The sequence below is a fragment of the Centropristis striata genome, chromosome 18, assembly GCF_030273125.1.
Source record: "Centropristis striata isolate RG_2023a ecotype Rhode Island chromosome 18, C.striata_1.0, whole genome shotgun sequence".
In the NCBI taxonomy this organism is placed as follows: domain Eukaryota; kingdom Metazoa; phylum Chordata; class Actinopteri; order Perciformes; family Serranidae; genus Centropristis; species Centropristis striata.
In genome coordinates, this window is record NC_081534.1 from 5868624 (window position 1) to 5886285 (window position 17662).

The window sequence follows — 17662 nt, forward strand, 5'->3', positions numbered from 1 at the left end:
CCATTTTTGGCTAAGATTTGGTAACTTAGCCTGGCACACACATTATAGTTCAACAGTCAGAAATTATATTTAAAAAGTAATAGTTATTGGCTATTAGAAACATGCAGCAAGGGACTGCAGGTCGGAGTCAAACCAGTGACCTTTTTTACATGAAGCATGCACTAACCAGGTGAGCTACCAGATCGCCAAATTTCTGGAATTGGATTGTGGGGTTCAGAAAGAATCACTATTATAAAGTGCTGACTTTCATCACTTAATTTAGGGTATTTACATCCATACCAAGTATACAGAAGTGAAGGACGTATAGCCCTGACTTCAGTGCTGTACTGTTAAAAAAATGGAGGAACTTGGTGTAAAACAGACATACCAATATCCAAATACTTACAGTGCAGACTGTGCTTTTTACACTGCAGCTTAGCTTTGTGAAGGAATCAGACCTGGACAACATGGCTACAAAATACTATTACATTTTTTTTTAAATCGTATAAGTATAGTATAAGGAGTCCAATTTAATATGTTCCAAGATTAATGTGAATCAATAAAGTCATTTCTGCTTGCTGTTTCTTGTGTTGGAAGCAATGTTACAAAGAAAGGTGTCAGTAGTGTGACTGCTAGCTACCTGTTGACCAGCTGGTCAAACAGCAGGCTCTGATTGAGGTGTTCAAATTGGCTCTTCTTCACCCGGCAGCTCCTCTTCAGCTCCACGTGGCCATTCATGTGAGAGTGATCTCCCCCTCCGGCTACAGCATCAACAAAAAAATAATTAGAGAACCATTCTTTACCTGTACACCTCAAATCATATGTTCAATGTATGTATGTAAAGAATTGCATTACCATGCCCATTCTGCATTATGCGAGAGGACAACCTAGAAATAAATCAACAACAACATGTCAAGATATATAAGCCTACAATTAATGACACATAGCATTTGAGAGCTCATGTTTCAGGTTTTCTGCTTATCTGATTACAAAATATGACATAAGAATGAGATCTGATTCAACAGCCGTGCTAACAAATGGCCGTCTAGGGTAACTCAGTCTTATTTAAACTTCTTTCACATACAACTTTATCTTAACAAAACATACTCCTGCCAAATACAATATAGTAATGTAGTAGCTTATCATTGTGCTGCATGATATCACACACTGTGATTCAGAGGCCGGCAACTGACCTGGTGCGGTAGGTGGGGATGTCCCAACTGACCCTTTGGCCCTTAGTCTGAGGGGACGGGGAGGTATCACTGGAGCTGGGCTCGGATGTATTCCGGCGGCGCTTCCGCTTTGAAGGGGGAGCCAACCGCGGACTGCTGGGACTGCTCACATCACTACTGGGCTCCTTCTGTTCAGACAAACAAAAATCACACCAATTTGAGAGGAGGGAGAGAATGCAAAAATGACAATCAGAACAAACAAGCAACAGGAAAAGAGGATGCCTTATTCTCTGACAGGCTCTCACAATTATTTGCATAAAACATTCACCCCATCAATCATAGTATTAAGCCAAAATATTAAGCAAATTACAGGGCAAGCGTGAACAAACTGCTCAAGAAAAAAATCAATTATATGACAACATGAAAGAGGAAAGCAAGACTTCCAAATGGCAGCAGAGTATTATGATGAGACTGAACACCACCTTGTACCCAGCTCCTCAATGTATGCCCCAAATCACATCAGAGCACCATCCAGACATATGCCCTTGATGCTCACGCCCTTCACAGCTTAACTTCACTGCTGATATGAGAGCATATCTCACTGTTGTCATAGGCAACTGTCTGCAATGCCTGGAGTGTGGTTTGTCTGACTGACTAGTTGAATAGATAGAAGCAGTGCATAATGTACTAACAATGAATAACTGCACAGCTGTCTGCTGATGCGTGCACCTAGAAGTCCTTCCTCATTTAACTCATTTCCCAAACATTGTCATAAAACAGTTGTCAGTTTTTGCAACAAGTTTGTGACAACCAGAACTTGACACAGGAAAATGAAACAGTTGGGAGTTTAAGTGTACAAAAGCTGTGTGAATTTGTGGAAATAGCATTGTGAAAGTACAAGGTATATCACTGAAAGCCTTTCACAGACTGCATTATAATGTGTCATCCGTTAGCATTGCTTGCGACCCACAGACAGAATTTCTTGAATCACAATTTAACACTATAAACTCTTGAGCTATTTTGTCCATTTTTTAATCCTTTTCATCTCGCCTATATACACCACAAAAATGTTTAAATGCCATGTTGGTATCATTTTTTTTTCAGCACAACCTCACCTATGTGACCTGATATTTATTTTTTCATCCTGACTTACTGGATCAACATTTTGAACCAAAAAGAAACAAAGAAAAACCAACATAAATGTGATTTTAAATCTTTTTTTTATTTTTATTTCCAAATCATGATCAATTAAGAACTTTTAAATGTTGCAAATGTGAACAAATGTTGCAAATATAACATAAAAGAGGCTTACATCCAGTTCTATCATTTTATACACAATATATTTGAGCTTGTCTCCAGACTTGGTCCATCATCATCAAACTGAAACTGGCCTCATGGAGTTTACAGCCAGAACTTTAGACGTAAATTTACAGTAGGGCTCCACGCTGCTTTGTTTTCTAATCTGTATGTGATGAAGAAGTTATGCTTTGGTGCTTTTGGTGACTCCAGAGGGTTAACAAAGCCTGGCCAAACAGCCCATTAAAACTCAAGAAGAAGGCTCTAATGACTTTCAGTAAATTATTAGATCGTGTTAAGTGCTGTAATAATCGTAAATAATGCGGAAGCACTGGCCCTCTTGTCTTGCATAATCTCAGTGTTTACATTCTGAGACAAAGGCTGTCAGACAGCTTGAGGTCAGAGAGTGTAAAAACATAAAGATAATTTAGTGAACATTTAGAATAAGTCTAAGAAGAACACTCGGTATAATGTTACAGGAGTGCGTTTAAAACACTTGTTATAAACACATGTTGTTTATGGGTCTTTGGGGCATTTACGACAGAAAGTTCACCAAGTTCAGACTTGCTAAATACGGGACTAGAGCCAGCCAAGTGTTTTGAACCTGGGACTCCCTTCCCCCACTGTAAGCTAGCTGTCGTGCTAGCTGTAACCTACAAACGCTAGCTTAACTAAAGCTTTATCTCTTCATAATGTGAGAAAATAATCACGTTAACATGTCCATGACGGCGACATGACGTAACGCTACTCGTCTCGTGTCGGAATCCCAGTTGTCTTTATTTGGAGAGCTAATTTGTGGAGACAATGGTGAAACAAGTCAGCCGGGTGAAATTGCCAAACACAAAGGGAACTCAACTTGGAGCTAGCCGGGAGCTAACACCGCTAGCTTGTCATTTGACAGCTGTGCAACACGACAAGTGCGAATGACGCGCGTGTGAATCGCTGCATTCAAATGTTGTACTGTGTATCTACGTGACTGAGTGGCTGTCAGGTTTAATATTGCTCGTACTTTGCTGTGAATAATACATTATGGAGAGCACCTTGAGGCCACAGCTACAGCTAGCTAGCCAACTAGCAGAGCCAGTTAGCTCACCGGCAGAGAAAAGAAACCGGCTTACATGTTCTTCTGAGTTTCTCGACGACGACCTAGTCCTCGAGGAGATGAAGGGTCCGCTCCCCGACCGAGAGCTTTTCCTCGTGTTCACCATGTTTTTTCCTTTTGTCTGCCCTTACTGAATCTCCCTAGCCGGCTCCAAACACTGCCTCAGTGAGCGCAGCATCGAGGCGCCATTTCTCTCTCTCTCTCTCTCTCTCTCTCTCTCTCTCTCTCTCTCTCTCTCTCTCTCTCTCTCTCTCTCTCTCTCTCTCTCTCTCTCTCTCTCTCTCTCTCTCTCTCTCTCTCTCTCTCTCTCTGTCTGTCTCCCTCTCTCTCGTCCTGTCTGTCTCTCTATCTCTTCCTCTCTCTCTTCCTTTTTTGTCTCTCTCTCTCTCACTCACCTCTCTCTCTCTCTCTCTCTCTCCCTGTCTGTATCTGTCTCTCTATCTATCTTTCTCTCTCTCTCCCTGTCTGTCTCCCTCTCTCTCTCCCTCTCTCTCGTCCTGTCTCTCTCTCTCTCACTCCCTCTCTCTCTCTCTCTCTCTCTCTCTCTCTCTCTCTCCCTGTCTGTATCTGTCTCTCTCTCTATCTTTCTCTCTCTCTCCCTGTCTCTCTCCCTCTCTCTCTTCCTCTCTCGTCCTGTCTGTCTGTCTGTCTCTCTTCTTTCTCTCTCTTCCTCTCTCTCTCCCTGACTGTCTCTCTATCTCTTCCTCTCTCTCTCTCTTCCTTTTTTGTCTCTCACTCCCTCTCTCTCTCTCTCTCTCTCTCTCTCTCTCTCTCTCTCTCTCTCAAGTAGATGTGGGTCTGTTTGGCAGGTGCATTATTTTTTGCTGACTGGACTACTACCACAAAAAACTTGTAGCCTTTTCTATCATATCATACCATACAAAAATCTCAACAAACATAGCAGTACAAAAAAATTGTGCTGTGGGTTATAGTTTGCATTTTACAGTATAATTATTAACAGGGAACCCTGGGGATACCTAATTACATAAAGTGAAATAAACTCGCTGTACTAATTACTAAGGAAGCACAATATGTCCCTGAAGTAATAATAAAGAAAAAAAAGTTAGGAAAAAGACAACCTGCACTGTCTGTAAACTTGAGTACACAGTGTACCCTTCACTGCTTTGCAGCTGGCAGAAATCAGATGGGGGTGGGCAGCCTCCAATTTATTTGAAAAAAAAGTACATTTCTTCACAAAATGACTATTAAGGTCCCTCTCCTTTATACAAATTTGGAGAATATAATATCAAAAGGTGAGGGACCAAAGTAAAAGACATGTAAAATCCGGACGGTAGTCAATAGCTGCAGAACTAGCAATTCATTAAAAAATATAATGATAATAATAATTATTATTATTATTATTCACCCAAAAAGTTGTTTTGCAGGCTTACTCACAAACAGACTTTTGTGATTTTTGTATTCTGACTGTAATGCACATTGTCTAAGTTATTAAAACTGTGATAGTGATTTTCTCTTGCTGTTTTCAGCCTTGCTCTTCACCATTTGGTTCCCACATCTGAGAGATATTATGAATGATAATGAATATATGTAATATCATAATATCTGCCGGACAGAATTCATATTGGCATGTAAAAATGGTTAAACCTACAAAGAGCAAATATGTTTTTGTTATTCTGTCTCAACAGCAGGTGGTGCAGAAAGTTTGAAACCTTTAATCATACTGCATTTCCTATGAAGAAAAAAGTTGACATTTAACATAAGTTTAGTTTGCCAAGAATTTCCTGTGATCGTCTCCAGAACCCCAGTGGGATCCCTTGACCTCAGTTTGGGGATCACTTCTGAAACCCAAACCTGTGTGAGTTGTCTCTTCTATTTCTGGCTTGACTAAATATGCAACTGTGCTAGCCATCTGTTTCATGTTTTTTTGCTTCAAGCTGTGTTTTTAAAAAAGCACAATCAAAACAATTTTCATTTTATTGGATCATAAATTATGTGTGTCTGCATGGACCAACTGAAGGTACTATCTGTGTAAAAATGTAAGAAAAAATGGGTATGCCCACCACTGGACAGGAGATTTAAACCTTTTCAAATGGGATGTAACAAGACCAAGACAAAACAAAAACATGTTTTCTGATGCTGTGACACATGTATTTATTAGTAATATATATTTATTTAATTCTGACTTGTTTTGAAACACACAAAATTATTCCATATTGCTATAAACTCTTCAAGTATGGATGTGAATATATCTTAAATCTATGAACAGATGAAGGATTTATTGGGCATTTCAATGGGCATGAGAAGAGAAATCATTGTTCACTTATGTCCATTAATGCACGCAAGCATTCATTTATTGACCTATGATTTATCCATTCACTTTTGGTTATCTGCTCCTAGTGGTCAAAAAGAGGAATGGCAATGTAGTTAGTCTGCCAAGTCCCTTTGTAGAACCAATTTTTCACCATTCACCAATTAAAATATCACTCCATTCCAAATTGCATACTTTTCATTTTTATTTTTAGTACATGCTACAGCTGACATTACAAAGTACATATAATTGAATTTATAATGCATACAATTGAGATATGCCACTTCTTCATACCATTGAGCCTTGAACTTTTAACCTCTGGTTCATATTTTTGTCGTGCAGCAGATAGTGGGTCAGAATAATCAGAAAGTCATGCTGGCTTGCATACTGCCAAATGTGACTGGATGCAGAAGGACTTCCTGGTACTTTTGGCATACTGCATTTGATGTATTGGGACAGACTAAATCTTTTTCTGACATACTACATCATATGGTATTATATGAGCTGGACTGCATAGCATATCTTTGTGAAAAGTTACAGTAAAAGTCTGACATTTTATTGGACATTGTGGAGGGGGCGTGGTGCATCAGCTGCAGGAGAGAGGGGTGTGGAGAGGGCTCAGGAGAGCAGCGCCAGGTGAGTGTGATTGGCACACATGCATAGCATTAGCTAATCACTCTCTCCCTTTTAAAAACACAGTAGCGTGCTGGACCTGGGAGGGAGAAGACTGGAGCACACACTCAGCTGAGAGACATTCAGCTGGAGCATGGCAGCCTAAAGCCTGAGGAGGAGCCTGTGAATGGCTATGTATAGTGTGTATGATTGTTATTGAATAAAAGAAAGCTGAACTGTCCCTGTGCTCCGTGTCATACCTGCTGAGAAAAAACCCACAGTGGCCCAGACTATGTCACAGACATAAAATGCTGTGATAGCATTGAAAGATTGGGTAATAATACAAATCAACTTTTTTTTTTTTCTTTAAAGATGGCAGACCACTATTGAGTGTCCAATGGAGGGAAAGGTGTGGTAGCCCAGTTATTTCTTGAGTTTGTGAGCAATGTATAGTCCTCTATAGAAATGTGTTGATTAAAAAAATAAATGATAATAATAATAATTTACATAGGATCGTTAATAAACCAGAGTCCAGATGTGGCCACTATAATCTGACTGTGCCACAGATGCACTAAATAATAAGAAGATTACAAGTAATGTCTAATTACTGCAATGCAATTAGAGGATTTACTGTCAAAAATAGCACAACTATGATAACATTATCATAATAGCTTAATTATTGGCATTACATCCTTCATGATATGAGTGTAGAGATAGATAGATAGATAGATAGATAGATAGATAGATAGATAGATAGATAGATAGATAGATAGATAGATATGGATGAAAAGTGTCCCTTTGTTTATCAGTGGTGTTTCCCGCCATGACATTTAATTCTGTATCATCATTTCAAATGATGTGCTGAGCTCAGCGACACCGTTTCACTACTACGACAACAGGAGTCGATTTACGGCACTGTTGCGTCACAACACGCGTCACACACATTGCTCAGCAGAAGAGCCGCTGCATGAAACTTAGGGCTGCAGATGTGTAGCCCAGGATTAACCGACAAAACACGGACTGGTAAATCTCTATTTGACCTCAACCGTAATACGCGCATGCAAATGAGTGTCTACTGTGTGTGTATGTGTAAATAATCCATGTTATGGTACACACAGGTCCTATGTCGTTGCTTCTATGCTCGTCCATGGTTTTTGACGCCCACTTACATAATTAACGATAACAGGCAACTACAGGCTGTTTGGTTGTTTATCGATATAGTTATAGAGCTCTGTATAAATGACTTGTGAATGTCACAAAATACATTGATATAATAAACCTTTGAGCTACCGAAGGTTACCTCGAAGTATTTTAAAGAGGTCTTTAAAGCTGTGATAGGCCCTGTTGTGACGTCTGTCTTGTTCTGTTTATCGATTTTCATAGATGGAAAACACTCAACGTCATGAAAGAGATTGACACTGTGGGGGGAGAGGAAGATGGAAAATGGTAAGTCACAACAAGGCTGCAAAATTCCCCGAAGCAACATCTTTCCTGAAAGAAACAATAACAATACAACGCAGTCACTGGTAGGCCTGTCACCATAACTACATTTTGTTAGATGATGATTGCCACAAGCGGTATATATATATTTTAAGACAATTTATTGTCTCTCATATAATGACAACAGCATTGAGCTTTTAACAGAATGTTGTGTGTGTGTGTGTGAAACGCAGGCTACTTGACACGCCCATTTTACGACTAAACACACACATATGACACGCCCCCTGAGATAACTTTTTGTATGACATAACCTTGGCCCTGAACCTGTAGTTTAGTTTAGTGCAGCGTTCCCAAACTTTTTTAGCCGTGCACCCCCTTCTATGTCCGAACCGGGTTGACGCACCCCCAATCCCCCACACCTTCAAAAAAAAAAAATGCAATAAGCTTTTTTATAACTATATTAAAGGCGGCATGTTTAATCAAATGACCAGAACACACATATAATAAGATAATCACCATCACAATAATGTGCTCTTGCATTTGAATTAATCTGAAACACAGTTTCAATATAATGCAACAAAGTTATGCACAAACATATAATATTTTGAGCTGCGTTGAACAAAAATTGCAGCAAGTTTAAACGAGCGTGGAGCTAAAACAACCCCATCATCATAACACGGGTTGGAAAAATGGAAGAAGATAACTTCTACGCTTCATTTTAAGATGAAGTGCATTTTGAATAGCCTTCATTTATTAATTAATTAATATTACAGTTTTTGATTTTACATTTTACAATTTTTATTCACACGTCTTTATTGTGTGTGGGTAAAAAAATGTAATTGTGTAATTATCAGACTGCCATTACATTTTTCATCTCGCGCACCCCCTAGCGGCAGCCCGTGCACCCCTGGGGGTCCGCGCACCACACTTTGGGAATCCCTGGTTTAGTGCGTCTCAGCCAATGTACACACTGGATGACCTGCTCACTTCAATCAGCTGAAGCGGCATGTACGCCTACCTACAACAATACAACAACAGTTAAAACTTAAATTGATTAAAAGTTGGTTTATCTGCTCAATGTGTTTTATACCAAGCTGTACCTTAACAACTATGATGTCTAAAACATACAGCAAAGCAGCTGGTGGGTAACATATTTTCGATCGCTGGATCATGTGCCGGCTGTGTGAAAAGCAGTGAACCCAGTCTTTGTGCCTCAACTTAAATAAATCATTTTGCCGTGTAAAGCTAGCCAAATTGCAACCGTTAGAGGGTGTGTCATGTGCTGCACCAATGTCCTGTAATGGTAGGAAAAAACATGTTCCAATCATGTTGGTGGCATTCTTACGTAAACAAACACACATGTAAATACAATGGGTTATATCATATGATATAAGCACATGACCTCAATAACCTTTGCTGAGCTCGATAAGTCGATATCGTAATTATTGTGACAGGCCTAGTCACTGGATTTAATCTACGGTCAGTGTCATGTGTGACACAATAAATTGAGAAATCAATTTGATTGGACCATCGAGTGTCAAGGAGAGTGCTTTTTTCTTGAGGTGCAATTTTCCTCTGGTTTACACACCTGCAGCTTAACATAATTTGGGGGAGAGAACTCATTGACTGTGACTGCAGGCTAAATCCAATAAGACATATAATGACTGAATTATACACTTGTATCTCTTAATGGGCTGACAGTGAAAATGAAGAAGAGGCTCCAATAAGGCGTAGCTTCTCGGTTGAAGACCTTCTCGGTGAGGTGGAGAAGATCTGTTACGATGCCTCAGGGACGTCAAAGGTCAGAAACGCATTCACACCGCTAAATCTTCAGGGCCGTATCTCTGCGCATGTGCATCCTGCAGCTAGGGCTGTCCAATATGTCAATATTACACAGATATCGTGATATGAGACTAGATATATTAGCTATCTGATATTGTGCTAGTGTGAGACACTGGACTTTTCTAGCTGTTTTGTTATTTGCCTTTACCAATTCAGTAGTAATATGCACATTACTGGTGATTGTTTACCAAAAATATAATTGTGTAAATATATTATAAAAGCACCAACAGTCACCCCTACAATATTGTCGCAATGTCAATATAGAGGTATTTGGTGAAAATATCATGATATTTTTGATCTTCCCCATATTGCCCTCCCCTATTTTTCAGCTGACTCAGGAAATGTTTAAAAATTCAGAGGACATTACACAGTCGTCTACAGTGACATTTCAGTTATTTGTGAATTAACTCATGTTAATGCCTATGTGGCCTTTATAGCCCTCGTTAAGGTTAAGAGTTCAGCGCAGGAAGTGATCACAGTGTCTCAGGCTGATGAGGGTTCATTTCTGTGGCCTTCCCTCCAGGTGGAGATGGTGGTGAGGCTGTGGAAGGATGGCTTCACTGTAAACGATGAGGAGTTTCGCAGCTACGCCGTACCAAAGAATCAAGACTTCCTGGATGCCATCAAAAGAGGGTGAGTGATAGTGGTCAAGACAGCATTTCACAGGTGTACTGAGTGTAATTTTTTTTTTTTTTTTTTTTAAACTTTCTTTTTATTGAACATTTTAACAAACATTTTGCATACATCTGGTATACATAAATCAAACCCCTCCAATAATACATCTTTAGATTACACTTGCCATCTTTCATCTTGGATCAGATATAAATTAGCTTTACATTTTTATTCATTCCAATAAAACTGTGCAACTGAAATAGTAGTCATCCAATGTCATCCAAAAATTATGACTAATCAAACAGCAATTTGTTCCAGTTTAGCAAAATTTTAGAAATAAAAATAAGCAAAAAAAACAATAAAATAATTATAATAAAAAAAAAACATAACTTTTCAACTTCTGTAGCTACGAACCAGGGTACTTTTACTGAGTGTAATTTTACAACCTGTAAGCACCCAAGGACCACAGCCTCTTAAGCTCTGAAAGGAGTGTTGATTAATATCAGGTCAGATATTGCAACACATTTTATTCTTTACTCGATCAAAAACAAATAAAAAAACTGTGTTATTATTATTACTCTATTTCTACTGTTGTATTCTGTGTCAGATGGTTCTGTAGGCTCTGGGTTGTATTGGGAAAATGTGACTTCTTGATACAGATCTGTAGTTAATGAGAAAAATTAAATAACAACCCTAACCTTGAAAACACCAAGGGGGGAAGATGGTTCAAAGCTATGTGAACTGGTGCACATTGACTTATTCAGATTAACACACTCACTGGTGGTTCACTTATTCTTTTAAGTCGAAATACTGAATCTTTTTTTCCAGCACTGGTAAATTTTTAAGTTTTGGACTTCCTTAACATTTTTCTTTTTTCAGACTAGTTGAAAGAAGACATAGACACAATAAGGTGTTTATGTTACATGACTTTATCTATTTCTGTCTGTAGATTGCTCCTAAATTCACCAAAATTTAGCATTAAGGTCATGCCTTTTTTGCTTATTTTAACATTAACTTTCAGTTAACAAAAAAACTCCAACTTGACAAAAAATAATTGTCTTAATGTAAGTCATTAATTGGAGACGTTTCATGGTGATATCTATTAGTTACACATTTACACACCCCATTTACTTGTAATGTCTTGCAAAATGTATGGAATTTCGGATGACATATTTTTTATAGGAAGAAATCTCCACTTCAGTAGCAGTAACATACACCAAACTTTCCAGTTTCATTGCCATGATTATTCTGAAGGTTTTTGCAGATGTTTTTTTTTCATATATCATTCATAGCCTGGTTGATAAAAATTTTTATTCCTAAAACTATGGTGAATTTTTTATTTTAAGGCTGTTGACATTTTTTTCTGATTTATGGAGTGATAAATATAGATATCTAAAATGTCCTCTATAATAACCTTTGACGCTAATATGTCAACAACATGAAACAAGAATTTTTAATCCACATACGTAACATAATGTCTCTCCTTGGATCAATCTTTCAGTCAAACTCCATCAGTGCCCAAAGGGAAATTAGTAGTAAAGACGTCTTACATGTCACAACCAGGCGACATAAGATAGATAAAGCATTATGCTCATTTGTCATATTGAAAGATCTGATTAGACTCTGAGTCCAGTCTTTTGTCTGTCCCAGGGAGCTTCCAGCAGAGTGGGAGAGCAGAGCAGAGGAGGAGGAGCTGGAGATCAGTGTGGAGGATCTGACAGAGGAAAATTATATTCCCAAGAAAAAGGCCTTTCACCCCTTCAGCGGCCGAGGATACCGACTTGGCAGGTAAGAGATTGTATTTGAGATAAAAAAGTAAAAGGTTATATTTTAGGTTATTGTATATGTTGATGCATGGTTTGACAAAATTAAAAAGAATGATTAAGCAAATATACAATACAGGCCAAAAGTTTGGACACACCCATCTCATTCAATGCGTTTTTCTTTATTTTCATGACTATTTACATTGTAGATTCTCACGGAAGGCATCAAAACTATGAATGAACACATATGGAATTATGTACTTAACAAAAAAAGTGTGAAATAACTGAAAACATGTCTTGTATTTTAGATTCCTCAAAGTAGCCACCCTTTGCTTACTAGAATATAAGACATGTTTTCAGTTATTTCACACTTTTTTGTTAAGTACATAATTCCACATGTGTTCATTAATAGTTTTGATGAATTTACAATGTCAGTAGTCATGAAAATAAAGGAAAAACATTGAATGAGAAGGTGTGTCCAAACTTTTGGCCTGTACTGTATATTGTCATAAATAATCAATAATGTACTTACTGAGTTGGCTTTAGAGTTCAGAATCTGTCTGAAGTTGAAAGCTACTATACTCATTTTTACCACTAGGTGTCCTTCTAAATCCAGGTATCAAAAAACCCACAAGTAAATGTGACCAAACAGACCTGATGAACTCAGAGCTTCATTTCCATAATATCACTGTGTGAATACTAAATCATCCAGAGAGTCCAAAAAGTATTATAATAATTTTGACTGCTTACACCTGGCGGCCATCAATTGACAGAAATACTCAATGCATAATGTGAATGTACTTTTCAAATGTCTTAATCAGTTTTTTATTCCTGTCCTTTCCCAGTGTTGCACCCAGAGTAGTGGCCAGGTCACCATCTGTGCACGAGGATGGAGAATCTCCTCCTATTCCCATGGTAACACTAGACCACGCCCTTCCTGTTACCTCGCTGCAGATCTGGTTGGCTGACGGCAGGAGATTGGTGCAGAGGTTTAACCTATCGCATCGGTGCGTATCACAAAGTCAAGGCCAAAAACACATCTGAGCTTGACATCATCACACAATATCTGCATATTTAAGAGTATTCTGCATAAGGAATATCTCAATGCTTTCCCATACTGCTGTGCTGTCTGTAAATCCCATAATCTCAAGCATCGTAGGGAAGAAGTAGTTCAAGGGATGACATAAGATTTTTGTTTGTACTAGCTTGGGAGTTGCTGAGGGGGGTTTGTTTGAGGATTACGTAATGCTTTGTTCTAGTCTGCTGGAGTTGAAGGCATGGTGCATGTTATATCCCCTGCCACAGTGCATGGGGCTGCAGAAAACATAATCTGAGATGTAGCAACGGAGTGGATCTATAAAATCCCCAGAGAGGGATTGCGTAACTCGGATGCAGCATTTATATAACAGGGTTAGTAGCTGAAGGATGGAGAGGGCTGTACCCCTCCAACCTTCAGCTAGCCTCAGTGTGAGAGGAGTGGGACTGCCATAAGATCGCTTTTCTATGCTGGGTTGTGATTAATAATGGATGAGGTTACTAGTATAGTGCTTCAGAGAGACATCACGTGTCAAAAGAGAGCGTAGTGTATTTGGGTGGCAATGCTTCGCCATTAAGGAGGAATACACATGAGAAATAGTTCTAACTCTACGTTTCTTTATGGGTTTTTTTGACCTTCTGTCCCAGTCTTCCTTCAAAGAAACCACAGTGAACTCTCATTTTGAATTGATTTTGGCGGCTTCTGTGGACAAAAGCGTTAGTGTTTCAATGAGCATTACCGCCTATTGTCATAAAGATCTTGATCTGGCTAGTGCATGCATTTGTTTTGGAAGTGAGTGAAAGAAAGAAACTTAATAGGGACAATTCAGGATCAGTTTTGAATCCTTTCAAATCTCACAATTTTCTCCATCTAATGATGGACGACCAGGTTTGACTAGTGTTTGCACTCATGCCCTATCACTGTCCCTCATAGCTTTTTGTTGTTCTTTGGTCAGTTCTTATTTTCTATTTGCTGATCCTGCCACAGTATCAGCCACAACCACAGCATTTATTGTCAAAAAAATCCAAAGAAAAATCATACTAATCATACCAAACTTCTCCTGGGAAATGTGCCTGAACTCATTTCATCTGACTTTGTAGGGAATCGGGCTCAGTTACAGGCATTAAGAATACCTATAATAATAAAATAATACCTACCTAAAAACTGGACACAGTGTTGGAGATGGGCTCTGTTCTTTCCTATGATAGTTGTTCAGTGGTGCATGAAGTCAAAAAGGTTTGACTTCCGTTCATGAAGAATACCAGGATCTTCCTCATCTATGGGGGCCCATGGAGCAAGCGCACTAGAGACAGGTGTAGTCTTGAAGGCTCTTGTAAACTTTCAAAATGTTATCAGACCTAACAAAACAAATTCTGATAGTTAAATGTGTCATTTTTCAGGGGTTATGACGTTTTAGAAAATAATGTCTGCTGATTTTCTGACATTTCTTTACCAATGTAAGTCCATGGAAAACATATTTTTTCATGTGACGGACCTGGAAATTGCAATTCAAGCATTTCGCCACTACAAAATTGTCTTCAAAGCCTGGCTCTCTTCCTGGGGTGTTGTGAAACAGTTATCATATGTCCAACCCCCTTTAGATGAAAACACCAACACCTCAATATCAGGTATCTTCATTTGCTCATACAGGACGGATAGTGGTAATAGCATTAAATTGAGACTGTTTTTAAGCTGTTATAAAAAGTCCTTGCGGCCACTTCAATTCTGTCTCCTAATTCTTCCCTAGGATCACTGATGTTCAGGATTTCGTGGCACGCTGCCAGAGGAGCTGCCCACCTTTTGTCCTGACGACATCCGTTCCTTTCCGGGAACTGAACGACAAAGAATTGAGTCTAGAGGAGGCCGATTTGGCCAACGCCGTCATCGTCCAGCGACCCCTGAACACACAGGCTCCGTTTGGACACTCCTGACTAAAAGAGCCCCAGTAATCACGCAACAACCCACTTAATAACCCCTTCACTGACACCGCACCATGACCCTGAATGCAGTCTCACAGCCTCCTATAACCTATAATCTTTGTTTATTCTGCAGTTTGTGCTGCATTTGATTGATTGTTGTATATTAATCTCTGTGTGGGATCTCTTCCAGCCTAATGGAGATATTGTCAGTTATTCACCATCACAGGTGTTTAAGTGCTGTTGTCAATGCTTACTTTGTCTTCTTCCTCTGGAGGACAGTGTTTACCTGCCAACAGATCTCCCAAAACCCCCGAACTGTAAAAGGCAAACCAAGTCTGCCGCCCCTGCAGATGGTCAACCGTGTGTGTCCATCTGTTGGTCTACTACATGTAACCCTTCCCTCACACACACACACACATAGGCACAATACCACCACCAGCAGCACCCACCAACTCTCTAAAGTCTTCCCAAACGGTAATCACCAGTTTTTCTGCACTATTTACAGTAGAAACAATAAGGAACTGATATTTCAATGTGTATCTCTGAGTTTACAGTTATATTTAAGGAATGTGATGTTTTGTTTGCACATTGTTACGATTTAAAAAAGAGAAAAGATGGCAGCTTGTTATTTATGTTGGCCTGACTATTGAGGTCTATTAATTGTTTGCCATTTTTTTTGCTTTTCTGTGAACATTTGCCTTTGTTCTTAGAGGGGATATTTAATTCAGAATGTACAACGTATTGTTTTATTTGACTGCATCCTTGTAAGGCATATCGCATATCAAGGTACAATAAAATACTCCTCAAAGTTCTGCATATTTTTATGTGTTTTTGGTGTAAAACTAAATGGAGTGGTATTTTTTATTACTTTAATAACAGAACAATAATGGCTTTACAGGTACAAATATAAGATAAATGAGGGAAAAGAGAAAACTACCCAACAAGACAGGGATGTACACAACTTATTGATACATATATATAAAAAAACAACATGAAACTATGAAATAAAATGATTAATTTATAGTCAACAATTCCAATAATAACATTGCAGTTACTCTGACATAAATTGCTGCACAACCCTGAATTCTAAAAAGTTTGGACGCTGTGAAAAATGTAAATAAAAACATGCAATGGTTTGCAAATCTGGACCTATTTAACTGAATACATTACAAAGAAATGCAATGTTAAAACTGATAAAGTGTTTTGTAAGTACACACTCTGAATTCTGAGTTTGATGCATTCTGATTTAATTTCTGCTTTACAAAATGTCCAAACTTTTTTTGGATATGTGGTTATAATTAAATATAAAAAACATTAAATAAAAAATAAATCTGTTAAATGGGGAGCACACGTTTATTCATTATGAGTGTGTGGACGTGAGACAAAATAAAAAATGAGATAATTTCAATATAAATAGACATTTTTTTAAAAGTTAAAAGTCAGAAAAAAATTATGCTAGTAACAAAGAAGCACTAAAAAAGTTAAATACAAATAAAAAAATAACTGAATAGTTTGTATGAAGGGTCCTGGCAGGACTTGACACCTGTCTGTTCTGTAGTTGAGGGATATGGAAGTGATGATTTGACCTGCAGGAGAAAATGTCTGTGTGTGTGTGTGTGTGTGTGTGTGTTTGTGTGTGTGTGTGTGTGTGTGTGTGTGTGTGTGTGTGTGTGTGTGTATGTATGTACATTGTTTTGTGTGAGATGGGAAAGCAAACGCTGGGCACAACATCTGTAAAATGAATCTATTTAGTTGTTTTTAATGCTATTTGTCTTTCTATTGAAATTATGCTCAGATACTGTGTACTGTGATGTTGAGATGTTATTTCTGTCTTTCTGGCTTAGTAACATTGTTTCTTTTTAAGCGATTTTTAAGTTGACTAGTACAGATTATTTATATTTCAGTAGCGGTTCAGCTGAGGAGAGATGCCCTAGCAGACCTACAGAAGCAGAAACTATGAGTCTGTACAGGAAAGTGCTATATTTTCAAAGCACTTTTTAATAATTCAAATTCATATTGCTGTCCAGGTGTGAAGACTGCTGACAGACATATTTGATAATTAAGGCATCCATCAGCTTGGGGTGATTATGATTATCGTGGTGATTACGACACGACACGAAGCAGCACCTTATTCTGTGGTGTAATGCAACATCTGCGCTGTCATTACAGATTTAATGGGGATTTAGATTAAGAAGGGATAAAGGGAGGAGCTACTGATGTCAAAGAAGGCAGAATTAAAGGAATAACAACTTCACAGCGTTGACTTATAGCGTGCAAAGTATGTATCCGATGTTGTGAAGTGGAACTGCGGTAATCATTGTGTGTAACAGTGGTTGTAGAAATTGGGGGAAAATGTGATTCAGATAGGGTTGAGAAGAGTTCAAGCCTTGCTTTTCTTCTTGAATGAGGCATGTTTCTTGGCGTGTGTAAGGACATGCGTGTGCTTTTACACGAGTGTGTGCTCGCTTCTACATCTCCAAGCTTTCTGCCCGGCCTCCAGAAGAATGCGAAGACCATTATCCATCTTCAATATTTAAAGCAAGGGAAGGGAGGGAGAACAGGAGAGGCTATGTATTTGCTCATAGCTGAGGAAGAGGAGATGACAGCCTCAGGACGGTCA

The 17662-nt window shown here is 38.6% G+C and overlaps 2 protein-coding genes across 2 annotated transcripts in view; one reads left to right on the forward strand and one right to left on the reverse strand.

Moving 5' to 3' along the window:
* Positions 1-3775, reverse strand: part of atad2b (ATPase family AAA domain containing 2B) — an 88453-nt gene extending 84678 nt beyond the window's left edge. Inside the window, exons 1-4 of the mRNA XM_059356681.1 lie at positions 3566-3775; positions 1173-1339; positions 835-866; positions 620-740 (exon numbers count right to left, since the gene is read on the reverse strand). Of these exons, the coding sequence (XP_059212664.1) occupies positions 620-740; positions 835-866; positions 1173-1339; positions 3566-3655 (410 nt within the window). The 5' untranslated portion in view covers positions 3656-3775. The remainder of the gene's footprint in view (positions 1-619; positions 741-834; positions 867-1172; positions 1340-3565) is intronic.
* A 3516-nt stretch (positions 3776-7291) lies between these two features.
* On the forward strand, positions 7292-15854 carry ubxn2a (UBX domain protein 2A). The gene is made up of 7 exons (XM_059357165.1): positions 7292-7453; positions 7814-7876; positions 9572-9671; positions 10236-10345; positions 11975-12112; positions 12933-13094; positions 14871-15854. Exons 2-7 carry the CDS (start codon positions 7833-7835, stop codon positions 15052-15054), a joined length of 738 nt encoding a protein of 245 aa, XP_059213148.1. The 5' UTR covers positions 7292-7453; positions 7814-7832; the 3' UTR covers positions 15055-15854.
* The last annotated feature ends 1808 nt before the right edge of the window (positions 15855-17662 follow it).

What these genes read in the sequence shown, in the direction of transcription:
- ubxn2a (XM_059357165.1), top strand. Translation starts at nt 7,833, where the DNA reads ATGAAAGAGATTGACACTGTGGGGGGAGAGGAAGATGGAAAATG. An exon ending in CTGGATGCCATCAAAAGAGG is followed by an intron (nt 10,346 to 11,974) that starts GTGAGTGATAGT and finishes TGTCTGTCCCAG; the next exon opens with GGAGCTTCCAGCAGAGTGGG. An exon ending in CGAGGATACCGACTTGGCAG is followed by an intron (nt 12,113 to 12,932) that starts GTAAGAGATTGT and finishes GTCCTTTCCCAG; the next exon opens with TGTTGCACCCAGAGTAGTGG.